General features: G+C 50.7%; 1 protein-coding gene across 1 annotated transcript in view; it reads right to left on the bottom strand.

Annotated features, from left to right (window-relative positions):
- The window catches only part of CRACR2B (calcium release activated channel regulator 2B), a 32,786-nt gene extending 6,783 nt beyond the window's left edge, over nt 1-26,003 (bottom strand). Inside the window, exons 1-12 of the mRNA XM_032188036.1 lie at nt 25,953-26,003; nt 16,796-17,051; nt 15,270-15,381; nt 12,901-13,069; nt 10,576-10,722; nt 10,131-10,221; nt 9,908-10,000; nt 6,073-6,260; nt 5,330-5,401; nt 4,737-4,791; nt 3,148-3,254; nt 759-872 (exon numbers count right to left, since the gene is read on the bottom strand). Coding sequence (XP_032043927.1) covers nt 759-872; nt 3,148-3,254; nt 4,737-4,791; nt 5,330-5,401; nt 6,073-6,260; nt 9,908-10,000; nt 10,131-10,221; nt 10,576-10,722; nt 12,901-13,069; nt 15,270-15,381; nt 16,796-17,008 — 1,361 coding nt within the window. The 5' untranslated portion in view covers nt 17,009-17,051; nt 25,953-26,003. The remainder of the gene's footprint in view (nt 1-758; nt 873-3,147; nt 3,255-4,736; nt 4,792-5,329; nt 5,402-6,072; nt 6,261-9,907; nt 10,001-10,130; nt 10,222-10,575; nt 10,723-12,900; nt 13,070-15,269; nt 15,382-16,795; nt 17,052-25,952) is intronic.
- Nucleotides 26,004-26,545: the final 542 nt, after the last annotated feature.

The raw sequence follows: 26,545 nt of genomic DNA, 5'->3' as shown, positions 1-26,545 counted from the left end.
GCTGTTTAATGGAGCTCATGTCCCTGGTCATCCTCCCTGCATCTCCCCAGATCTGGAGCTGGGCAGCTGAAGCCTCTCCCCATGGAGAACAGGCCCATCCTCCTGGGCTCTGGGGAACGGTCCCCATCTTCCAGGGCCAGCTGGAGAGGCAGCAATGAGAGGCTGAGACTCAAAAGCCTCTTCGGGGAAAAAAGGAAAAAAAAGAAGAAAAAAAAAAAGGGTGTTTGGTCCATGCCTGCTGCTTGCCCAGCTATGAAGGAGCTCTGCCTCAGACCTAGCCCAGCAGCTCCCAGCTGGGGCTAAACAATCAGCCCTGCTCCACAGTTCAGCTGGTTTGCCATCAATCCAGGAGCCTGGAGCTCAGCTCTTACAGAACTGCAAGCACTGAGGGTGAGTTAAAGCTGGGAGAAACTCTGAGCCTTGCCCCATGTCTCCAGCTGGCACCAAGAGCAACTGGGAAGGGATGGGAGCCTTGCAGAGAGCTGGTGCGAAGGAGGGAAGCGTGCCACCTTCAGAGCCTGTTTGGGGCTGGCAGATGCCGGGGAGATCCAGCTCCAAAAGCCAGGCCACCACCACATCTTTGTGTTTTTGTGTTCCCCGACGGCACCCTCAGGCCATGTCTCCCCCGTGCTCCCACAGACAGACAGACAGACAGACAGCACCAATGTGGGACCAGGCAGGACACACGGACAGACCAACGGGATGCTCCAGCAGCATGGAGCAACAGCAGGGACATGACACAGAGAGGCCCATCTAACCGTTTGACCGGCTTGTCGTCCTGCAGGGAGCTGCCTAGCACTGACCCATTCTTCTGGAGGGGCTTTGTGCTCTGGGGCGCCTGGAAGTTGAAGAGAGAAGGGTGAGGAGTGGCACTGGGACCGGCACCGCAGGCCGCCCCAGCTGAACCAGCTGCCTCGGGCGCAGGGCTGGAGCAGTGGCGGTGCCCCACAGGCTCCAACAGACACCAGCACAGGGGTCGCTCCTCGCAGCTCAGCTCACTGAACTCCTGCCAGAAAGCACCACTTTCCCCTCTGCAACGACGCCACCGAAAAATGACGGTGTCTCGAGCTGTAGGAGCTGTAGCTTCCCTCTGTCAGCCACAGCTCTCCTTCCTGTGCCTCTCACCCCTGTGCATCACGGCTGATTCTCTCTTTCCCCACCTGCCTTTTTATAATGCTGGTGTTTGGTGGGACAGACCAGCCCTGTACTCCACAGGTACTCACCCGCAGCCGCACAAGTACGAGAGGAAAGAAAGGAGCCAAGGGCAGTGCACGTGCTCTGCCTCACGCACTCATCGCCACGCTTCGCTCCCACTTACCTCCCCGCGCTCCCTACAGCCACGCTCAGCGCCTTCCCAAGGAGGGGGGAGCAGAGCAGCTCTCACAGCCCTCGTCCCCCCGCTGCAGCAGCTTTCCCGTTCCCGGGGTGAAGGAGAAGCGATTTGCTGTGATCACACAGGGGAGCCTGTGGCGGAGTGAGGGCTGACCTGCCGGCTCTCCCCAGAGCCACACCAAAGCCTTGTCCCCCCTCTCATGCTCTGTCCTAATTGCTCTGTAGACCCCAAAACCACCAAGTGAGAGACAGAGCAGCAGGGCAACACCACCCCGGCACCGGGAGCAGGGAGACGTGCTCCCTCTGGAAGCCTGCAGATTTCTGACACATCCTCCCAAGTTATTTTAGGGTAAAGGTGGAGAAAACAAAGGAGCCTACAGCCTGCCAGATCTGCAGCAGTTTTGAGGTGACCAAACGCCACAGGCAGCTCCTGCCAGGCCTGCCTTTGTGCTGCCCGCAGCCCAGGGGAGGACCATGGAGATTATTTCTTCAGTAAGCCCAGGCTCATTTTGAAAGGCAAAACCTGAAGAAGCTGCTTTGTGGGCCAGAACCCCCAAGGCACCTTTACCAGAGCGCAATTCAGCAAGAGGAGGCACTCTGGAGTCCCCAGAGGGACTCACCCAACAGGGAACTTAAAGGAAAAAAAAAAAAAATTACATAAATTACATATAATAGTGGTGTTCAGGAACAGCCTGAGCCACAGAAGCTATCCAACACAGAGAGCCACTGTGCTGCAATGGTGTTTCTGGTCCAGCCAGCCAGCGGTTCCCCAGCAAGGATGGAGGAGGAAGTTTTTGGGGTCTGTGCTGGGAACAGCAGGTGTGCCCGAGGGCACTGTAGACCCACGGAAATGAGGAAATGGCATTATGGCCCACCCGAGGTTCGGCTGAGTTTCAGTCTTCAAGCCACCTACAGAGCAAAGGGACACCCAGGCAACCTGCTACGGCACTGCCCTACCAAGAGGGGAAGCGGCCGCCTGCGGAGTACCTACCTGGGGAAGAAAGGAGAAACAACGGGGGTGTTTTGCCAATGGTTCTGCCATGCTTTATTGGCCTGCTGCCTTTATGGAACATGTGGCTTGTCACAGCGATGGTAAAGGGACAAACACAACATCACAGCTGTACAACACACAGAGCGAGGCTTCCACAACGGAACAGCACACATGCAAGCATTTGGGATGGGAAAGAAAAAACAAATATATAGAAAAAAAGCATCTTCTGGTTTATTGGTGAAATACAAATGTACGTCCATTGCAGCCAAAGTTCCAAAGCACTCCTCACGATGAGCAGACATGAAATTTGCTCACTCAGGGCAAGACCTTTGTCAACATGCAGCACACAAGGGAAACTCCACAGATGGGTGGGTGCAAAACAGAACCCAGCAGTGGTTTGCACACAGGCAGAACAGCCACACGTCGCTATCTGTGACCCAGCCACTGGGGCCAAACTGCTCCTCACCGTGCTGTGGGGCCGGGCTTGCCCACCCCGGCAAGGCCAGAAACTCTTATGAAGAGCAAGGTATTAGGCTGGGCACTGAGCAGCGCAAAGGAGCAGCAGCTGGGTCGCTGCCAGCCACGTGCAGCCCAGCGCCTCCTTCCAACCACTTCAAAGTCATTGCTATTAAAGATCCACTGTTTGTCATCCCCTCATCTCAGAGAAATAACATAGCCCTTCCCAGCACTAAGAGAGGACATTAAGGCTTTATGTTTCTTTTTAGCTTGTGAAAGCACTGACAGTCTCTGCCAGAGCGTGTCACGCACTAGGGATCCAGAGCAGAAGGCTGGACTCTCCTTTTTGCTGCTGCAAGAAGGATTGCTATTTCCTCTCCCTCTGACAGCGGGACAGGCTGGACAGCAGATCTTCTGCAGGTGCGTGACGACAGCAGCGTCTCTGCAATCCCCTGGCGCCCTGTTTTGCTGCAGACTGAAACGAGAATGGCCAACGAGATGTCCTGGCTGACAAAGGAAAAAACCTTATTCCAGTGCAGGCTTCATCTGCCAAGCATGACACAGCCATGCAAGATGAGCAAAGGTGGGAGCAGGAGTTGACCCTGCTGCTGCACCCCTGGTGCCAGCAGAGGAAGGAGAAGGTGGCTTCTCACCACGACTCTCTGCAAGGCCCTCTCTTGGGTCCACCTGCAGCTGTCGTGTTTCAGAGCAGCCCCAGGCAGGGCACAGCAGGAAAGCAGAAGAGAAGGAAGGGGAAGCAGACAAACTTGGCACACACAGGCACGTACCTGAACCGTGGTCTCCACGGGGCACCCACCCACCCACGGGAACCCAGCAGCTGCTGAAGCATTACACATGGGAAGAGGAAGCCCTGGCACACACACACACGCACTCACATACGCTTACTGAGCAGCTTTAAAAATAAAAAAAATAAAAATCTTCCCTCGGATTGCAGAAACACATACAGGCACACGCACGCACACCTCACCTCCATCCAGAACAGTTACTGGAGTTATTTTCTACAGGTGCTTTTCTACTTAGAGATGAACTCCAGCCTCTCCCCCAGCAGCTTCCCCTCCGCAGCGTCCTGTCTCCTATCCAGGCACTCTCCCTGTGCTTCCTGTCTCGTTCCCTCGCACACCAGCCAGAAAAGTCTCTCAGCCTGCTGCTGCCTCTCATCACTGCAAGCCAGCTACTTCCAGGTCTTCAAGTGCAGCGCGGTGGCACAGCCAGGAAAGGTGCACGGCAGCAGGGGTGGGTCCAAGATGGGCACAGAGCAGCCTCAGCAATGACATTTGTGAACAACAAGACTCTTTCATGAAAAACTAATAATTAAAAACAGATCACATATTTGTACTCGTCTTAGGAAAGGCCAGAGATGGCACTGCCAGTCCCAGACGTTCCCCAGGGCTCAGAGGCCCCCTGCTTTCTCCTAGCCCTCTGATACAAGGCTCGTTGCTGCACCTCCACCACAGGAGCTGCTGCAGGGGAACATCTGAACACACCTACTACGGACCCAAGGGGTCAGAGAAATTCTGAACCCCACTTTGCCCCTCCACCCCAGGTCAGCAGGCAGCACACCTGGGAATCCATCTTCTTCCTCACCACCACCCAGCTCCAGGAACGCATGCAGCTTCGCTCCCCTCCTTGCACGTGCCCGAATCCTGCCCAGAAGCACAGGCGCAGCACGTGCAGCAGGCAGCACGCGTTCAGCCCTGCCCGCGGCTGCGTTACAGTCACGAGCTAACATGCCTTGGGTTACACCCGGGCAGCTGGAAAGAGCAGCCAGCAGAGCTTGTCTCCAGAGGTGCCACGAAGTCTGTATAAGCACCACAGCAAGACTCGTGAGGTCAGGTCATTGTCCCCCGTGGAAGGGATAGGCCCCCAGGTGGTGACAGCAACAGCAGCAGATGAAAGGAGGGTGGTTGGGAATTAGGATTTTCTTTCTGAGACTAACCGGCTTCTTGGCTTCGAAAGTGTCTCGCTCATCTCGAAGTTTCTTGTTCATCTCTCTGCTCCAAAGGAAGACACAGGAGAGAGACAATGAAGCACTCCCTGAAAACGCGGTAAAGGCTGACATTTGAAAGGTAAATGGGAAGGGAATTCGGGGCACAAATACAGGTGCTCTTTATTGCTGAGCACGTTGGGATTTCCAAGCATCCCAGCTCAGGTAACAGGCTCTGTATGCTACCCTTTAGTCAGCAGGGAAAACTAAATTCCTCAGCCGGAGGGATTACTCAGCAAAATAACACAGCCTGTGCCCTGCTGGAGCTGACCGGATTGCAACTGCTCTGTCAGGGCCTAGAAAAACAAGCAGTGTGAGCACTTGTCAAGTACACTCCCATAGCTTTCTCTGGGAGAAACCAGACCTCAGCACTGCCAGCGAAGCAGGCAGCCAACATGACAAGAAAGGCCAGCCCCCCACTCCTACCCCCAAAGTGGCCATTGGCCATGCCAGCCATTTGGGCTCCCCCGAGGAAGGAAGCAGGGTCTGGTCTGCATCCCTGACATGCATGAGAGCTCGACATCTGCATGCAGTCCTGTTCTTACCTGAGGAGCTCCAGCTGCCGAAGGAGGCTTTGCTTCTCTTTCTGCATGTTCTTGGAGACTCTGAACACATCCCTAGGTGACAGGAATTTAAGAGAGATAAATCAATGGGAGAGGAGACGCAGAGATCTCTTTCTCAGGGACACAAGTGATGTTCACAAAGATTAGGGCCTGTCCCATGCCAGGAGAAGCAGCACTGCCATGGGAGCTGGGACCACAGCTCTCCCAGTCTCCTCCAGCATGAGGGCAGGGAACCCAGCTCCCCCTTCATACTCCGGTTTCCCCAGCTGTTAGGGATGGGAAGGATGCTCACTGCCAGCTGGGAGCGAAACATGCCAGTGTTGCAGCTGAGTATTATTAGATTAAGGCCAGAAGCAGGAACACAATTGGTTAGCATAGGGTCTGTAGGAACTTCACAGAGGCAATGATGAACTGGAAACGACAAGGAGGAGAAGCCTCCTTAAGGCTGAGGAACATTTGCATTTTTACAGGTCTTTTAAAGCCAAATATCAATGAAAATACTCGTTTCCCACTAAAGGCAGTGGGAAATAGCAGTAACGTACCCTTTTTTGGCCCATAGCACCACTGCACGTTACCTCTCTCCCTCAAGAAGAAACAGACAATCTCCTGGCAAGGCCAAGGCTTCTAATTAGAGATCCTTTTTCTTTAACTTCTTGCACACTTTCCTTCTCTGCCTGCGTTCCTGCTCAGACAGCCCACACAGCCCCTTCCCTGCCCACTCCTACCTGTCCTTCTGCTCTTGCTCAAGCTGGGCCTCTTTCTGGAGCTTCTGTAGCTGCCCCTTCACAGCCTCCAGCTCCCACTTGCTTTTCTCCAGCTCCTCCAGCAGGTTTTCGTTCAGGTGCCGGAGCCTTTCGTTCTGCACACGCGTCTCCAGCTGCTCCGTGTTCAGAGACTGCAGCTGATGTTCCAGCTGTAACGGGAGAGGAGGAGGAAGAGGTGTCAGATAGAGAGAGGAAGGGCTCTGTGCTGCAGTCATGACTGTAAAAATAACCTGAAAGAGCAGACATAAACGAGGCAGAAGGGAGGAAAACACTACTCAGGTCTACAACACCACCAGGGGTATCAAGAAGGTGAACTGGAAGCAATTATGTCTCATCAGTGCCAGCACTGGGGAGCAAGCAGCACAATTAGTCAGGCACAGCTGAGGAAGTGCTTCAGGCAGTGCAAGGAACTTGCTGCTATTGCAGAAATTGCTGCAGAAATCAGAGTGCAAATGGGGCTCAAAGGAGGACTGGAAAAATCAGGGTGGAAGCAGGGCTTATTGAGGGAAGCATAGCTGTTGAAGTGCATTGTCTGGTTTAAGGACTTCTAAGCCAAAAAAGGGATACATCAAGGTGTTGGGGCACGTCACACTGCTGACAGAAGGGAAGGTAAGTGACTGGGTGCCTTTTTCTACTGTTGGAGACAGAACCTCGGGCCAGAAGTGCTGTTTAAGTGCCACTGGGGCACAGTGCCACTCCAGACAGCACAAGACACCAGCACAAACAACAGGCCTGACTTGGGAAGTTCAAAGCCTGCTGCCACAAGTGATGTGATTCCTCGCAAATGGCTGGCGTAGTCTGGGAGAGAGCCCAGGGTGGATGCAGCAGCCCAGTTCTCTCGTCTCGGCTGAGCAGGGCGTCGCTAGGAGGAACACACTGGCACGTCAGCATCCAGCCAGCCGTGCCAGCTAACCAGGGCCCTCTGCTGAAGCTGGTGCTACACAGGAATTGTGGTCCCCACAACCTGAACCGAATGCTCCGCTTCCACACTCACGATTACCCAGGCTGCACAAGCTGCCTGTTACTAAATGTTTTGCCCACGCACACAGACAAGTTTAGCCCTTTGAACACCATCTGTGACAACTTCTTACCACATAGACAGAAAGTCAGGCACTGTGAGATGCGATCTCACCACAGAGCAGGTACCCTTATGGAAATGGAAATCCATGAGTGCTTTAAGTCTGCTATCTCCACACCTTCAGCTAGACTCTCTGAGGGAAAGGAAAGCATCATGCTGTGGACAAGACAAAGTGCTTTTCTCCTTCATACTGCTCTCTGCAAATGCATAGCTACAGCAGTCATGATCAGAGCTCACCCTTCCTATGTTCCTTGAAACACAAGCCCCACATCTCTCCCCACTGAGGCTTCAAGCACAAGTCATGCCCAGCTTTGCCTGGACAGCTCCAGTCCTTTGGACATCACGGAAAATTTGCGCCCAGCCACACATGCTGAGCAGTCAAATTCAGAGTAAGAAACAGCAACAGCAGCCCACAGCCTCTGGGTCTGTCGATAACCCAAAGGGCAGGCTTTAATTAAAACACCTGCCCCTCCCTAAGAACTCTCTGTCAGAAAGAGCTCTGGTTTTACGCTGTGTGTACTCAAACAGTACTGCAGAACAGCACGATCACAATACTGGCCTCACACCACAAGAGGGACCCGGCTATCCTTGTAGCTTGGCATGAGCCTCGGAGTTAAAGGCATCAGAAATGCTCATTTGAGTAAGAAAGTCTCGACGTAGTCCCATATTCTGCCCTGAGCCATGCCACAAGGAGATACTATTTAGGAAGAACACGCCAGGACAGCCACTACGATCTCCATCCCCAGCACCTGCAGTGCTGGACTGGGAATGATAAGAATCTCCATCCCTGATTATTTCTCCTTTCCATGTTTACAGATTCCTGTCCATTAGTTTGTCCAACTCATTTTTGAACTGCGGATACTGCTTTCCTCTGCAACCTCCTGTGGTAAAAAAAATGCAGTTTTCTAGTCCCCTTGTAAAGAAGTATGTTCTTCGAGACCAGTCTCCTACTAGTCTCACTGAGTGCCCTTCACCTCTGCTGCTGTGGGATTTAGGAAATAATAGTTCCACGTGGATCTTATGTTTTATATATAATTATGTAATAATATGTAATTATATATAATAATACTGACATGTTTTATACACTACATTATACAATATAATATATAGTAATAATAATTATGTATAATAATATACAACACCATCCCGAGTCCGTAAAGCTGTTACACCTTCCCTCAGCCTCCTTCTCTCCAAAGTTAGGTTTAAGTTTTCCTAGTTTCTCCTCTTAAGGCAAATGCTCCATTTCCTTAATCCTAAGCAATTGTACCTTTATGTCTCAAGAATAATTCTCAGGGGTCCATCTTGGAGCTGGTGCTGTTTAGGGTCTATCAATGAGATGGACAGTGGGACTAAGCGCACCCTCAGCAAGTTTGCAGGTGACACCACGCTGAGCAGTGCAGGCGATCCAACAGAAGGAAGGGATGCCATCCAGAGGGACCTGGACAGGCTGGAGAAGTGGGCCCACATGAAACTAAGGAGGTTCAACAAGGCCAAGTGCAAGGGTTAGGGTTAAGGTCAAGTCATTGAGAGCAGCCCTGCAGAGAAGGACTTGAGGGTTCTGGTGGACAAAAGGCCCAACACAAGCCAGCAGTGTGAGCTTGCAGCCCAGAAGGGCAACTGCATCAACAGAGGGGTGGGCAGCAGGGGAGGGAGGTGATCATCCCCCTCTGCTCTGCCTTTGTGAGGTCCCACTGGGAGTGCTGCATCCAGGTCTGGGGCCCCCAGCACCAGAAGGATGTGGAGCTGTTAGAGCAGGTCCAGAGGAGGCCACGAGGATGCTTGGAGGCTGGAGCATCTCTCCTATGAAGAAACGCTGAGAGAGTGGGGGATGTTCAGCCTACAGAAGAGAAGGATACAGGGGGACCTTACTGCAGCTTTTCTGTACTTAAAGGGGGCTTATTGAAAAGATTGGAGGGTGACATTTTGCTCGGGCAGGGAGTGACAGGACAAGGGGGATGGTTTTAAACTACAAGAGGGGAGAGTTAGATTAGAGGTTAGGAGCAAATTCTTCACTCAGAAGGTGGTGAGGCCGTGGCACAGGCTGCCCGTAGAAGCTGTGGATGCCCCAGCCCTGGAGGTGTTCAAGGCCAGGTATCCAACTTGGATTCCTCCAATCACCAGCACCTTCCAAGTACCTCCCATGACTTGTTTCTGCTGGGGTCTTAGTTTTTCAAAGAAAGGAAAGACATCCCCAATGGACTATCACATACAAATGCACATAGCAGGGACAGAAAGCCAATGGAAAATTTCTGCTTTGATCTTTTCATTGACTGATTAATCAGTACGTCATCAGATGCTGAAATGCAAGTGTGCAGTACAAACAACTCAAAGCATCACAGAACTGTTCCCTCTGGGTTATTCTGGGGCAAAAGAAAAACTACAGAAATTTGGCTTTTGCATGTGCATACACAGCTCTCTTACACACCACAGAAGGCCCCAAATTCACAATTTCCAAGTCTCTACCCCATTTTCCTTGCCAAATAAAGGCAAGGCAAAGTACAAGAGAAACCCAATCAGATAAGATGAGCAGCCAGGATGTGACAGGATGACACTTCAGCTGAGGACAAACCAATCCACCTCAACACTTTCAGGGACAGGCGACAACTAGGCTAGCCACCACTAAGTGTCAGCTGATGAAAACCACCCTCAGACAGAAGAGGTCTTAACAGAAAGACAGTAGAAGGGGATATGCTTTAGAAAGGCTTTGGGTCCTGTTACCTTCTTCTGTCGGTAGAGAATTTTCTCCAGCTCCTGCTCTTTGCTGCGCAGCTCCTTTTGGAGCAGGTTACTCCTGTCATGTCTCAGTGCTTCCTGCAGAGGTAAAGACACACAGCTGCTGATGTAACACCCAGCACAGCTAAGAGCTGTTCCTTGGCCAGATGAGCCACCACCCCTGCTTCAGCCAGAGAAAGTTTGACTTCAGCCAAGAAAGACGAGGTACCTGGCAGATTATCCTCTCCCTTTCTGCTTTGATCTGTTGCTCCATTTCTTCATAAAGGCACCTGACTTCTCGGTCATGGTCCGTCTCCTTCCTACAAAAGGAAAGGTGCATTGTCAAGAGAGAGAAAGAGAATGCAGAAAGAAAACAGGAGATGTGGTGGAAAGAGTTCTACTAACAGCTGTGCAGCATTGCCAAAAAGTTATTTGAGTGGGATTTTAACCAGACCAAACATTATGGGTGTGCACCGATGCAAAACAAAACTGTGGCAATTAAAACAAACCTGTGGCAATTAAGTCGAGATAAGGAGTCATTTTATTACAGCAAGAAAAGAGCCCATGTCCTGTAACCCAGTCTCCCCTTGTCCTTGAGGAAGAATGTAACACATGATATTGCATCCAAGTACCAGCTGGTTCCTGGCAGCAGCTGGCCATGATGTTCTCCTTACCGCTTCAATGCCTGCTCCATGGACTCCTTCTCATGATTCACCTCCTTGATGTACGATGAAACACGCAACAGAAACTCCTCAAAGCTGGGTAAGAGCTCCGGGCGCTCCTTTCGTAGCCGAGCCCAAAGCTCCCGAACCTCACTTGGACTGGAGCAAGCACACAAGAGAGAAGGAAAGCAAATGAATTTTTGTCATCTTCTGGGTTGTTACTCCAACTCCGATACACATTCAGGGGCTGACAGCCTGCCTGTGACCTCCTGCATTACACCACACAGCAAAGAGGAAGGGCAGACAGTTTCTGAGCGTGCACAGCAACTGAGAGCTACTGCAAAGTTAACAGGAAGAAGGTCAGCTGGAAGAGCAAAGCAGTTACCTAGAAAGCAGTTCTAGAATGATTGTTTTCCAAGCACTCAGTCATAACACATTTGGTGTTTAAACGAAGATTGAAAGAGATAAACATTCAGCAAGTTTGCTGTCAGCTGTGATCAAGCAGCAAACTCTTAGAGCCAGCACACATCACGTTGGTTTTATCATACCATGACTGTACTGGTGGGTGCTGCTGCCCTTGTTTGTTTGCTTATTCAGCAATTTTGGAACTAAGGCACAAACAAAAGCAGCAAGTTTTCCAAGGTGTTGCATTAAGATTATGGAGGAAGCCCCAGAAATCCAAAGTCTTGTTTTTCTGAACCTGCAATAACAATTGTATTGTTTGGCATTTAGCTCATCACAACTGGTACACAGCACTTAGAAACTCAATCTTTCTCAAAGAGTCTCATAAGTCCCATGTTTGTTTTGGGGTTGTGTTTTTTTTACTTTTTTTTTTTTAATCCATGGATTACTTTGAAGAAACTAGCTTGAAATGTACAAAACAATTATACTCATAGTCATTATCCAAATAGAAAGTTTTCTTTGCCTATGTATTTGTCTCCCTTAGTATTCTTCATGAAAAAAAAAAGATTACCAAAAAGCCCTTGATTCCCTCTGCCACCATCACAAGATAGCCTCCCACTTTTGTCTCAAGTTGAAAAAAATTACTGACAGTTCTTCAAAACTTCAGATTTTGGATAACAGAAAATATTCAGCTCCATTAACACTCAAAGCCATTTATCTGTAGCAAAACCAGTGAAGATAGCTCAGATTCCTAATCTATCCCCAGTTAAGTCCTGGTTTTCAATAATTCCTTACAACTGGCTCGGCACAGAGGTATGATATGAAGTAGCTGTTGGACTCATTGCATAAACCTACAAGTAAGTGGTCGAAACAAAACACAGGGTAAGTCCTAACACACTTTAAGACCAGATGCTTCACAAACAGCTGTAGACAGCAGAAGCTACTCATCCAAAACAATAATACAGCCTTTCACAGTGTCATCCCATTCTTTGAGGCATAAAAGCTTCCCAGAAGTTTTCTTGAGAAGCTGTTTAGCATTAAAAAAAAACCAGGTAGGTGTTCTGTATCACAATGAAAATGAAACAAAACAATCTGTTTCATGACAGACGATGCTCTACAAGCAGCAGAATCCTTGGCTCTCAGCTTCTGTCTCCAATCCTGTCTATCTCCTGTCCCTGTTGGGAGCAGGGCTGCTCCCAGCAAGCTGCTGACAACTGTTGTACTACGACACCTGAAAAAATAAAAGCCTGCCATGGATGCTGTTGGGCCACCCCAGCACCAGCAGGTGTGCATCAGTAAGAAGCAAGTATGGAGAATGTTTCACTCGGGAAGGCCCTAAAAAAATCTCTTGTGGTGTAGCAGCTGCATGACACTGGGGTCAGCAGACTCTGCCACTGCATGAGCACTGATATCCATTTTTAAGGCGCAGGTTTTTATTCCTTGCTCATTTTAGCCTCTCACCGTTCTCAAGATCAGCCCAGCCCCAAGCAGCCCCTTGAGCACAGATCCTTCAGGCACGCTCTCAGAGCTAAGATTCTCTGGCCATGTGTGAGCAATCACACCCCCTTTTGGGAGAGACAGCACACACATCCTCCTTACCTTGTCTAACCCTCACAGGCTTCTTTTCATTTGCTGCGTGCCGATGAGTTTCCACATCAATTGCTACATTTTACAGCTGTGGTATTGAACTTGCAGTTTGGAAAACTGAGAGAAGCACTGCACTGGAAGTAATTTATAACCGATGAGAAAACCCAGACTTCACGGCATTTGTTACCAAGCATGTGAAAACACGAGACAGCAAGACAGAAAACGCAAGCAGTAGTTCAGGGAGCAAGCAGCTCACTTCACCTCCTTGGTGTTCACTGGTACTTTCAAGTGTCGGCACTGCAAGTTCAAAACAGGGCAGAAGTAAGGCCATGAGATTCTCTTACTTACTCTTCAAATACTTGGGCTGCTCCAAGCTGCTCCATCATGGAGCAGAAGCGTTTCTCTTCATCATCTGCTGGGTCCATATCATCTGACCAGCCTGACTCAAAGGTCTCCTCGTGACTGGAGCGATCCGTCCTTCCGGCCCCCTGACACAAGTCAATCCCTATCAGCTTTCCTGATGGAAGGAGAAGGGAAGAAGGAGAAAAAAAGGAAGTCAAATTAGATGTCACTTAATGAGTTGTTGTTCAAGTGGCAGCCTGACACAGCTCCACCAGAAGCTGCATGCATGCTGCTCTTGTAGAAGACAGCTCCTGGGCAGCAAAGAGCCTCCGCTCTGATGTCCTGAACGATGTGTCCAGTGTCCAGTCTTCGATGCTAGCACTGAGGCTGGCTTCCAGCCTGACAAAGGGCTGCTATGGCTCTGCTCACATCTGTGCTAGGATGATCTACCACCTTGGATCCTCTGCACGTGGAAGATGGCATTTGGTCATTTCACCGCTGCAGAGCGGTGCTGTGGGTGCGTTTGTCAGTGGTGCCACAAACTCCCTCTGGGACTGCAAGCCAGGCACCAAATAGCTCTGTGCCTCGGTTTCTCAGCTTATAAACAGGGGTGGTGGGAGAGCATCACCCTTCCCTCCTCATGTGCTACATCTGCTCTGATTCAAGCACTACAGGACGAGGACTGCCTCCTGCTAGGACTGCGTGGTGTCTGAGCAAAATGACCTTATCCTCTCGGCACCCCCTCCGGCCCCATCCCACGTATGTTCGGCTTCCAGCCTTCCAGATCCTGTTTCACGCTGAGACACTAATGCCATGAGAATTTCATGCTATGCAAGGCATGTGACAGGAACTGGTGCTGGGAACAAATTCTTAAAGAAACAAATTGAGTGAGCCTGTCCAAAACTCAGGACCTCATCCTGCACACCGAGGTCAGGCCTCCGTTAGCAGCCACCCTTCCATCCCAGGACACATCTGCTTGGATCCAAAACTGACATCCCAGCCACAGGGCCAGGAGCCAAGGATGTTCAGAGCATGGCTAAGAACATGAAGCTGCTCTACAGGGAAAATATCCCAAATCCGTGCACCTCCCGTCATTTAACTCTACCACGTCTTGGCTGCAAACATCTTCACCACATCCTCTCCACTCACTACGTATAATACTGTGAGAAGTCATCTGTAAAAAAGAGTGCTGAGGTTCTGATGCAAGCTTCTTTTCCCTTTCTGTTGTCCCTCTGTGCTTGGATGCCAGGGATTGCATCCAACACACGGCAGGTTGCCCCACTGCACTTCCTCCTCCTCTTCCCAGGTGGTCACAGCTCCACTGCACCCCGGGCATCTGCTAGAGACCTGCCAGGCTCGGGGCCGCTCCAGCCCAGCATAAGACACACATTGCTGGGGTCTGCAACACATTTTCCTTCATGCTGGGAGTAATGCAGAGAGATGCAGAATCTAGCAGCCTCTCTCCCACTCTTAAAATGTGTAAAAAATCTAAAGCATGGGCAGGCAGGCCCCACTCCAGCTTAAAGCCTTGGACTTTAAGGGGATGGACTTAGATTAGGCACTTTGGATGTCTACTTAAGAAAAGAATCATTATCTCTCATTAACTGTCTCATAGAGCTGGGAAAATCGAGATAGGGAATAATTGGAAGATTGTTTTGACACGCCAGAAGGATCTCCCATCACATTGCTTTACATTGAACATTGTAAACTGATGCTCTTCTTGTCAGCTGTGCAGAAACACCCCGTAAGCTCTCAGAGGCCATGCAAGGAGCCCTCTGAAGAAGCAGAGCTGATGGCTGCACAGTTCCCAGCTGGAGCTCTCTCCCTTGATCTCCCCCCTGTATGCTCTGGAAGGATGACAGCAGGATGCCAGGGCAAATTCCTGAGCTAGAGGTCAGCCTGAAAAGGATCTCAGTGAGGCCAGCCCAAGGAATGACCATACGGAGAAGAAATGGAGAAATGAAGTGTTTTGCAATAAAGTGTTTTGCCCAGACTGGAGCAAATGTCAGGGAGCCAGGCTGCCAAGACAGGGTGGTACCTGACAAGTGGCTCTGTTCCAGGCTGAGACACAGCAACCAGCCAGGGTGGCCCAAAGGAAGATCTGGCCTGCTCTACCCGCACTGAGGCAGGTACCCTCATGATGTCTGCCTATGGCTAGCACCCCAAACCCAAAAAAAACCCTGCTCAATCAGGATACAGCTACTACTCCAACAGTCCTGTACACACACCTGCTCCAGTGATATTCAGGTAACCATGGGGCACTGCCACGCATAACTGGTACAGCTTCAGCAGAAGCACTGCGCTTGCAGCTTTCTTGCCAGCATAAAAAAATCTGCAACAGACTTTTCCTTCCTCTTTCTCTGTGCAGTCCTTACCCAGCCCCATGCTGAACTCCACAGGCGTCAGGTATCCATTATTGTTCTGCTCCAAGCTGTCAAAAACAGTCTCCAGCTGCTCAAGCGTTAGGGGGAGTTCACTCTGAAGCCGCTGCAGAGAGAAAAAGAGCGAACAAAATGAAGGCATGACGGAAGGCTTCCCCGTGATCTGCTCTGTCTCTGCTGGACCCAGCTTTCTGTGCCCTGGCTAGGATAAGACAGTTTGGGGTGTGCCTGAGTCACACCACAAGCGCCCGTTTGAGCCCACTGATAAAGCTCTCCATCACCTGGTGATCCAACCAGGCCTGCAGAGAGAGAGCTCTGGGTTCTGTTGTTTGAAGGGAGCTCATCCCTCTTCCAGCCCCACTTCAGCCTCCAGCTCACCACCTGTCCCAACCCAGCCCTGCCCAGGCTCTACCCAAGGGTGGCTGTGCCTTCTGCAGACACTGCTGCTCCAGGGGAGCTCCGTGGGCACATCAGGTCCCAGCTCCACCTCTTCAGCCAGAAAGAGAGCACAGACTGGTGATCTAGGACTCAGGGTGTCTGCGTTCAGCTCCTAGCTCTTGCAGGAAACCTTGCAGATCACAAGCAAAACGTTCAGTCTGTAGCAGAGAGTTAGCTTCCTTCTGTCATCTGTCTGTTGGGATTGCATCATTATTCCCGCTACGCAGACAAGGAACAGGGAGATTTCCCTTTGTAATACATGTGCAGAGTACACAGTGCCAAGGGGTTTCCAAAGAAGCTTCCAAATAACATGAGGTCTGGGCCAAAAACCCATCACCATCCATTAAAAACTCAGCTTTAGATAAAGCTTAAGAAATATTTATTAACGTCAGTATACAGAATGAGGCATCGCGCAACCCATGAGTCAAAAGTCAAACCAGGATTTGTTTACTAAACTGGACTTGCCAAATGTTAATCAGAGACTGAGAAAGAGATGGGACAGGAGAAAAACAGCCCACATGTAACCTTCCTGATAAAACGTTAAAGCAAAAAGCACAAAGAAAGCGAGATTCTGTTAACACGGGCTGTTTTGAACAAAAAGCAGCAGAATGCATTATACCAGAGTAAAAAAATATTCAGGCTTAAAGAGAATGTCTGAGATAAGGCTTCAGCTATGTTTGAGACAAAAACAAAAGTTAGAGTGTTTCTTTTTTGTTGCTGTTAAAAGACTGGTGGGCTTGTTGTTGTTTATAGTGGTGTTATTTTGTTTTTTAAATAAACCAAAGATTTTTTCCCCAGATTTCCCATCCATCGCATGCTTAACGTTTGTAGGATCTGTTGCAATTTTTTTAATTATATGCATTCCTTACAAATTTGGGATTGCAGTCCCAGGAATTCCCAAGGGGTACACGGCCTCCCCAGGAGTTTTGGCAGCCAGCTGTGGCAGAGCCTGGCTCGCAGGAAGGCAGACACGTGCACGCCCATGCCTGCCAAAGGATAAGATATGCCACGTTCTCCCCCCTTCTGGCCCCCCATGCCTTTACAGCTCCTCCCAGGAAAGGGGATGGATTTTTTTCCCTCACCTGCATGTCCAGCTTGGTGATAAAGCCCTTCTCATCCTTGTCACACAGCTGGAAGAGCTCCCTTGCCTTTTTGAGCATCTCCACCTCCACCTCTTCCAACGCAGTCGTTCGGCTGGAAGGAGAAGCAGCAGGAGTCACCTCACCCTCCTCGGCCCCCTCCTCGTCTGCTTCCCAGTGGACGTATCTCAGGCACGAACCCCTCTGCTTCTCCATCTTGTTAGAGCTTTCTCCCCCAGGGCAGGGGCAAATGGAAGAGCTGTGGGGCAGGAAACAGAAAGCCCAGTCAAACGTCACCCTCCACTTCTTACCACCGCATCACCTGGTTGCGCGCCTTGCTGCTCTGATGGCTGATATTCAGCACCTGTGTCTGCTACCCAGCAGAAAGCTGTGGGTTTGGGACACAGAGAGGTGGCAGAGGTACGTGCTGGATATGACACGGGCACAACTGGGCTTGCCACGCGGCTGTAACCCTCCGTGCTGTGCGCTGAGAGCAGGGCCAGCTCCTTGCCCACGATGCTTCCCTCTGCTCTGCATTCCTCTGGCATCAGCACGAGCTCTGCCTCCTCCTGCTGCTTTTTTGTGCAGACCTGCACCACAGCTGCACGAGCCCAGAGCAGGACAACAAAGGCAGCGAGGAGGAAGATCTGTGCAGGCGATGAAGGAAGGAGGAAAAGGATCGCCTCTCCCACCCAGACCCCATATCTGACTTCCCAGCGCTGGCATTTTCTTGTTAACACTTCCCCAACAGTAACTCCATCTTCTTCTGTGGTACCACAGCGCAAAAAGAAAGGTCTGAACATTCCTATACTTGGACATAAGATGGGAAAAAATTAATAAGCTGGGCACTCCTGCCCTTTTTGCCTCTGTTTTGAGAGCTCATAAACTGCCAAACAGAATTTTAATCTGAAATGTTCACCTTTGTAGGAAGGAAACCACACAATTATGGAGACATTTCAGATGCCAAAGAAAATAATTCCCATTATTTACACGCACATGAAACAAAACGGCTAAGAAAGAGAGCACCCCTGTAAGCACAGCAGGGGGACTGTAAAGATGCATACAACGCATCCCTACCCCGACTCACCTTCCGACCTGCTGAGCCCACCACGTAACGCTCTCCAGGCAGCTTTTCTTCAGCACCACCACCGCATTTTTAAGCCCTGTTGCACCAGTTGCTTTAGGCGTTTCCTGAAGCAGCTCTGTGCTCTGCCCTGCAGGGCAGAAGCGAGCTGTGCAAGCAGGCTGACAGCAGATTTAAACGGTGCTAGCCACGAGGGCTTGGGTTTTTTGTTTGTGAAACCTCCAAGGAATTAAAAGCCATGTACAGATGCAACGATAATGAGCGACTCGACTCTGTTTGTACCCTCAGTACGTCGGGACGATAAAGAACTTGTTGGCCTGGAAGAATGTCACCACGCAAGAACTGTATGAAACTAATACAAAGGGAAAAGGCGATTATGCACCATGCTATGTGACTCCATTCATTACTGCCGCTTGGTGAGCAAGAGGGTTGTTCTGCTTCACAGAACGAGCAGAATGCTTTGCTCCCTCTCTCAAATCGGTATTTTTTCTGGGCATCTCTGCTTAGTGTCACTTGAAACAATATTTACTTGAAACTCTGCAGAGGACTGCCTACAGACTGGGAGCATTATGTGTTTCTGGTCAAGCAGCCATCCCTGGCAAGCAGGGAACAGAGCTGGACTCAAGCTTTGGGGAGCAGCACTGGGGAAAGAAAGCATGAGAAGTCAGACCTGTAAGAGGAAAAAAATACCTAAATATCTTTAGCTGCATGGAATTTACAGGTGTCTGTGGTGAGAAGTCAGAGAGCCACACTGATGAATGGTAATTACTGGCGGCCACGGGCTACCTTGCTAAAGCTTTCTGCCAGACCCATTTATTCCACAAGGAAGTTCAAAGCAAGAGCCCTGACAGGACTGAGGGAAAGAAAAGAAAGGAACAATATGGAAAAGCATGAATAAGAAATAAGTTTTCTAAAACTTCCCACTAAGAGACACTGATGCCACCAGAAGATTTTACTTTTTTGCTAGCAGCGCCATAGTTTGTGTTTCAACAGCAACCCAGGGCAACCCAGCCAGACAACATCTCCCCAGCCCTGCTGCAGCCACCAAAAGGCTGCACAAGGAGGATGTTCTGCTCTCTCTCAGAGACTTGTTTGCAAGCTGCAATCAGAAGCATTACATCCCCACCTCTAGCATCTCCCCGTTTTATCAAAAGCCCAGCCATATTGTAGCTCCCAAATCCTAGTGGAGCTAAAAGCCTCTTCATTAGAGGAGCACGGGCAAAAGTCTGAAAGGATTTGACTCCTACATGTGAGAAACCAAGCCCATTAACTCAACATCAAGAGGACAGAGTCTCTCGTTCAAACCATTTCAACTGGCTTAAAGACGTGGCTCTCCATGTTGAGATGGCACTACCATAAGATGTACAACCATAAGAACACCTGCAGTGGGTCGCAGCAGAGTTCATCCAGCCCAAACCACCACCAACGCCCCCAGAAGGTGGAAGGGTTGGGACCTGATGGCACCACCGAGCTCCAGCCGCCCCGGCCCGCTGGAAGCCACCTCTGCGTGTCACGTCCTGCTGCTCCCTCTTCCCTCACCCAAGGGGTCTGAGACGGTCCTTGGGACCTGTGCATTACACCTAGAAGCAAACACGGATCAGCTCAGGGAAAGCACAGGAGAACCCCGACGGACAGTAAGGAAAACCAACACTGGGTGCTTTTCCACGCACAGGCAACTCAGGCCAGTCTTACACATATTTTAACCACTCGAGGCATAAACTGCAGTTTGTCTCGTGCAAAGCTGGGTCAGAAAAACAGCTGGGTCTGCTGGGCAAGGCCTCCTCCGGGGAAATCACAAGACCTGAACCTCAGTCCTGACTCAGCCTGCCATATGGCCCTGGGTAAGTCATGTCACCTGCCCATGCCCGCAGCGCTGTCCTCCCCGCCGCTGCGAGGCCGGGCCTGGTGCTTCATTTTAAGACTGTTCCTGGAGATCGATAATTACACATGAAACTCGAGCAGCAGAATAGTTCCAAAGACTCGCAGATGAAGACAAAGAAAAAAGAAATGAAGATAAAACTTGGAAGGCCTGCAGATTTCAACAAAAAGAACAAACCCAAGGTGCTTTTCCTGCAGGGGGGAAATGCTCCTCTTGGGATACTTTTACAAGGTCCTGGTTTGCAATTTATTCTCTCAGAAAGCCTTTTTTTTGTAGCAGTAAGCAGCGTTACAGAGGTAAAGAAAAGTCATTACTCGAACACAGTCGACAGCCAAGCCCTTATCTGTGTGACCATGAGGACCGTGCACACATGACAATTTTGTTCATTTTTCTCAGCCCGATGACAAGGAGGAAAGGAAAGGGGGGAGCCCAGCCAAATTCCCCACAGCTGGTCCTCGGCTGACCTCCGCCACCGGCAGGGCATTGTGCAGGCACTGGACACGCAGCATTCCTAGCAGCCCTGCCAGAAGCGGGGCAATGAATCAACAGTTAACAAAGGGAAAGCTAAGGACAACTGGATAAGTGGCTTACCAGGATTACGGAGCAAGTCTGGTGCTTGGGGCCTGCGGAGCTACGAAGGACAGCAGGGTTTTGTGTTCCTGTACCACTATTTTTTGGTGACATTGTGGCAGAAGGGAATTTTAAAGGAGATTCTTTATAGGTATGCAGGAAGTGTCCCAGGTGTACAACAAAACAAAGCGTTCAGATACCTGCTGGGAAGTTTCGAAGAGGAGATCCTGTGTGTCTCTGCCTAAAACAATATTATCGGAAATGAAAAAACCCACCCTCATACTAAAGCCAAACAGCAACGCCAGTTCTTGAAGCAGGTCAGAAGAACACACCCTGTCATTTCTACTCCTCCTGCAGACAAAGAGCCCGGCAACTTTAAAGGAAGCCCAGCACCAGAAATGCCAGAGAAGTGATGTTAGGGGCAGCGAGGTGCCCGGGACAATGGTGTGCTGCAGGCAGACCGCCTGCTCTCCAAGCAGAGCCCACAAAAAGAGGCTTGGCAGGATCAGGCCCATGCGAGGAGCCCACCCAGCAGCACACACAGGCTTGTGCACGAATGCTCCAGCAATTCAGCCTTGCCCTTCTCCGGGTGCTCAGACAGTGCAGACCGAGATGCTGCAGCTCAGCGCCTTCACTTGCTCATGGACTGGGAGCGTCACTCGGGAGCACCAGCTAACAAGCAGGATTTCAAAGAAAGGGTCAATAAAAGCTTTATGGGTCCGTATATCATTTTGCATCAAACACGTGCCGCTTGCTCTGTTTATTCTGCCTTCCCTTCCCTCCCGCTCTTTGGAAAGCCAGTAATTGCTGTAAAAACAGCGCTCCTCGTAGGGCACAGTCCCCTCTGCAGGTGACGAGGCTCTCAGGTTTTATAGCACCGTGCGACTCGGTGATCTCACATATTTACAGCGATTATCATTACTCACACATGTTTACAAGTATCCTCACTGTGTGCAAAAGGCACATATTATGAGGGCTGACTGAATGACAGCCAGGCAAGTCTCTCCGATCAGGCGAACGTGGAGGAGAAGCCCTGCCAGAGAACGCCACCAACCCCGTGTCGAGCGAGGCCCCACGCAGGCTGAAATTTCCAAAAGCTGCTCCAAGGAACCGGGCGCCCATTTGGTGGAAGCTGTTTTAACAGGCTCTGCCACAGCCTCTGAAAAGGCTGGGAGGAGAGCAGGAAGAAAAGAGTTATTTCTCAGCGTACTTTGTACAAAATTAACTTTACTCTCTCCCTTCTATAGGAAATTTGCTCCCATTGTTTGGGATCTGTTTGGGTGGTTGTTGGGTTCTCCCTTCCCAAAGGGAACAGCAGGAAAAGAAATACATTGAAAAATTAGAAAAACACCGATTGTTTTATGAGGCTTTTTTCCTTAAAAAACTAAGAACCCACACACACGCCCTGGGCCGAGCGCCTGCAATCAGGTGTAATATCTCGAGCTACACTTCATGCACGCTCTCTCTCTCCTTTAATTGCCTGCACTCGATTGTATCCCTTTAAGGGAACAGGAACGAATCCAGGAACCTTTGTGTTGTTTATTCAGCGGGAGATTAGCCCAGCCTGATAGCTGTGAGCTAACCCGTGTGGCAATATCGATGGGTGACTTCACCGTGGGATGTGCCGGGAAGATAAGGAGGTATATCCCAGCACCACGGACTGCAGGAATGGGCTCCCTCACTCACGGCAGCATCTTGGAAAACGCGCTCTGCTCCAGTTCAGCACTTCCCTCACCTCAAACAGGAACTCGTTTTTTATGACTTGCCACGCCAACCTCTTGAACTTTGTCAGAGAAACCTGCCGTGAAGAAACCTGCTGCTCGCCCCGATCTGCGTCCAGCTGGAGACAGTTCTCTGCTTTATTTCAAGACGTGAGCACAAATGAACTTCCTGAGCTGCGCTCGGGGCTGCCTTCTCAGCTTCTCAGTCCAACACCGCAGCAGAAAGCACCGACACGCCAGGAGTCATCACAGCAACATCTCCAGGTGTCCACGACATCCCCAGACCGTATCCTTTCCCCAGGAGATGGTCACAAATGCTCCATCTCATCACGCCCACGCTCTGCCCCTCTGCCTTACCTATGGCCAGCCAGGGACACTCGTCAGCTGTCACGCTGGCCGTGTCACCCTGCTGGCACCGCAAACACCGCGGGCGTGTGTTTGCTCTGGAACCGCTCCTGCTAGCCGGGGTTTTGGCCTTTGTTGGGTTGTTTTTCTTGGGGAGAGGGAGAGAAAGCATCAGTTTTTCCTCCAGCAGTGTTTGGGCCGAGAGTTAATTCTCAGCAATTAAAAGCTAAATCCAAAACACATTTTTTCCATAAACAGCTAACGGTCTAGGATGTGTCAATGTAACTAGTATGCAGCTGATTTTCCAGAAAATAAAGAACAAGCCCGCAACAAGACATGACAAACACCAATAGCCAGCTTAATAGCAAGTCATTTTAAAAAATTTCTTCACTTTATAAAGTCTTTCAAGTTTCCCCAAACTTTTTTTTTTTAATGAGACAAAGCAGAACATTGCAACATCCCAAACAGTGCAACGTAAGGATTCATCTCACACACCCCAACGGCAGAGGAGTGGAAAAACCCCACATTAGACCCTTCAGTGTCACGAAGAAGTCACTGCACTTCCACGGATTGGAGCTCTCACTGCACAGCCACAAAGGACACAATTATCCGGCAGAAAGTAAATATCACTCACTCAGTCAAGTGGAGAAGGCCCTGAGAGGTATCAAGTTTCTCGTTGATGCCACTGCCGTTAATGTTCCACCACAAGTATGTGGTTGCTAGAGGACAGGGGCAATCAGCTCGAGCCCAGCAGTTGAGAAGGACAGGGTATTTTACCCGTGTCGAGGTAACACAACCTTTATTCCCCGCTGAGCACTGCCGGCAGCGCTGCGAAGCTGAAGGTCGGTGCTTTGAGCGCAGCAGTCGGGAGGCAGATTGCACCTCGGGGCTTTCAAAGAGTTTTTGCAGGAGAAGACATCAATCCAGAGCAGCTCCTCGGCGCCTTGAATGGAACATCACTGCCGATTTCCTCTGAGCTCCGCTGCCTTGAGCAAGGGGAGCCCTCAGTCCTCTGCTGGTGACGAGCCACATGCACCCTCTTGGTGTCCTCGGAGTACTTGAAGGGCAAAAATGTATTATCCAGGGGCAGATTTTTGCTCAATAAATGGATGAAAGGTCCTAAAGGATACACAAAATTTTTGAATGCAGAAATTTGTTTTACGGAGTCATGCACATAACCAATTCCTGAATGGCAGAGATGGTAAAGAACTGTCCCCAGTCACTGCCATCTCGGAGAGGAGAATTCGGGAGCCTCAGCTGAAACTGGGTGGTGCACACAAAGCACAAGGAAGCACTTCTTCATGCGCTGTTGAAGCGTGGAACTCCCTAACACAGGATGCCAGGGATGTCATACGCATCCACGGGCTGCAGAAGTGGTTAGTTTTTCCTTCCTGAGTTTGTCCACAAAGGGCTGTTATAAAAAATCTCTCTTTTTATCTCAGAGAAATCTCTGAGCCACAAGCAACCACCAGAGCGTACTAGGGACGTTTTGTTCCGCATTTATGATGGGAAGAGGAGGGTACCTGCTATCAGCTGCTGCTGAATACATGATGCTGGTTCAGCCTGGCCATTCCTCTAGCTGGATCCCAATCTTGTTGCCACTTCTTTGTTAAATTTCCTGATAGCTGTCCACTCTTCTGGGCTCGAGCCCCTCCTGACCAGCTGCAAGGTTCCTCAGCAACTTTGCCCTCTTTGCACAAAGGCTAAAAATCCCGTGACAATCCTATCCCGGGTGACTGGCACGCTTCTCCCCAGGACTGGGGAAAGCTTTTTTTGTTTAACATCCTTGACCTTGAAATTATCCTTCTACAAACAAAAATCAACAGCCTAATGCTGTCCTCCAACAGTTCCCTCACCACACACACAGCAGACCAGAACAGCAGACCAGCAGGCCCCTTTTGAAGGAGAACCTCTGCTCTGCTCACACTGCTCACTGGACACATTTCTTCTCCATCTGAGCCAGCAAGCTCTCTGCAGGATGCGACAAACTCCTCCAGAGGGCTACAGATGCAGGGGGTGGGTGAAGTTGAACCATTTTTTCCTCACTCAAGGCAACTCATCTCCAGTCTGTTGAGAACTGGACAGGGCGATCTCACTGCCCTTATCATTTCTGGGTTGTATGTTAGCAATAGGACCGGGGAGAGAAGTTTCACCTCGCTGTGCTCAATCTGCAAAGTGCACTTCAAGGACAAAAACCCTTTGCAAAGATTAACAAGTGGGAATGAGCAGGGAGAGGATTTCTGGAGAGCGCAGCCCCCCGAGGAGCCTGTCTGTGGCTGGCACTGTATCGGTTTCGCCCACGAGCAATGCATGGGGCCCACGGACAGTTTGACCTTCCTGCAAATGCTGCTGAAACAACAAACACAGCTGGGGGAAGCCGATTTCCAAGAAGCCCATTAACCCGTTCCCTGCCCCTCCAAACCGCCCGCATCGCTGCTGCATGACACCTGGATGCGACCCCCGGCTGGGACCCCCTGGGTAACAGAGGGTGTAGAGGCACGGGCTCGGCCCTTCTGCCAGCTACGGAGGTGCTGGCAGTGCTACACACCTTCCCTGAAATGCCGCAGTAACCTGGAAAATGCTCACTGGAAAGCGATGAAACCCGTTCCCTGGGCACAGACACCTCCTGGCTGTCAGGCCACACAAAAAGTCTTGGCTCCAGGGAGTCACTGCTCCCGCTTCCTCCCCATAGAGAAGAGAGGATCCGCTCTGAACGCCCAGGAGCTCCAGGCTCTCCCACAAGGTACCAGAAGTGTCCTTTCCCTTTCTCTCTCAGGGGGCACAATCCCAAGAAATCCCCGGAAAGCCTCGGAGTGCCACAAGACGGAAACACGGCGTTTAAAGCAGCCGCAAGCCCTGAACCACTCCTCCAGAACAACACGTGCACCGGGGAGCGTAAGGAGCGAACACCACAAGGAATGTTCTTAAAGAATAATTCTAAACTTGCACAAAGCATGCAGAAGAAAAGCCTTAGTTTTCCATCTAGCCAGCTCACGACACCTGTTTCATAAGGAAACAGCACAGTCCCACATACTGTAAGCTCATCCTGCTTTTTCTTTTGCTCTGGAAAACATAACTATAGCAGTGATCGCTCCAAATCCGCAGTTCCAAAGCCACAGAGCCACTAGAATTAGCTAAGCGACCTGCAAAATCTTGTCAAAACTGAAAGCAAGTGTTTTCAGCACAACACTCACAAAGACGCTGGGTAACCTGAAAAAAAATAAAATGAAAAATGACCCATCTGCTAATTAAGTGTCTCCAGCTCTTCCACACCGATCAACACATTTCCCCCTGCTCCAGGAGCAGTGTCCTTTTCCTGCGGGCACACGGCGTGCCCCTGCAGGCAGCGGGTCCGTCCGTCCCCACTCTGCTTCCTTAAAGCAAAAGCAGGAAGTCGGAGCAAAAAGTCCCGAGGCAGAAACCGCCAAGACACAGCGACTTGCTAACTCCTTCAGTCTTCCTTCTGCTCAAGTAATTCCTTGCCTAAGAGAGGCTCCCTGCACCTCCTTTCCCCTCTTACACAGCCTCCTCTCCTCTCTCCCGGCGGCCGTCCCCAAATACCTCCAGCAGCGGGACGGTGTCGTTCCCCTTCCCTGCAGCCGGCAGTGCTCCACAGCAAAAAGCCAGGGAAGAAATGACACCGCCACTGTAAACAGAGGATCAGAGCAGGTCCAAGCGAGGAGGTGTGGTTTGCAACGCTCCCCACGCGTCTCATCCCCCTTCCAGCAGAGGCTAGCAGCAGTCGCTTGGGAAAGCAGCACAAGAAATCTTGCCGTTATGTTCCCTGGGCAAATTCCTCATAACCCTGTCTCACACACAGCTGGGAAGCAGGGCTCGTTTCCGAGCTGCCACAGAAGCACTGCTCTCTCGTCCCGTGCTGACCTTACGGGCACAGCTGGAGCTCCTCGGGGAAGGCACGCAGCTTGCTGCCTACCTCCTGTCCTGCTTCAACAAGGACCAGGCTGGAAACTGTCCCCGGGAATCCTGCCTTGAATTTGATTCCACTTGTACGTCGCTGGCTACTGCCTGCTTCCCAAAGAGAGCTTGGGAGAAAGGCACAGTGAGGCAGAGGGCTACGGTGCAAGGAGCAGCTTCCCAGAGCACAGCAGGACGTACCCCAGCGGTGGGACGTGCACCACGGGACCTCCTCAGCG

This window comes from Aythya fuligula, chromosome 5 (genome assembly GCF_009819795.1).
Source record: "Aythya fuligula isolate bAytFul2 chromosome 5, bAytFul2.pri, whole genome shotgun sequence".
Classification (NCBI taxonomy): Eukaryota; Metazoa; Chordata; class Aves; order Anseriformes; family Anatidae; genus Aythya; species Aythya fuligula.
This window is presented reverse-complemented; position numbering and strand designations above follow the sequence as displayed.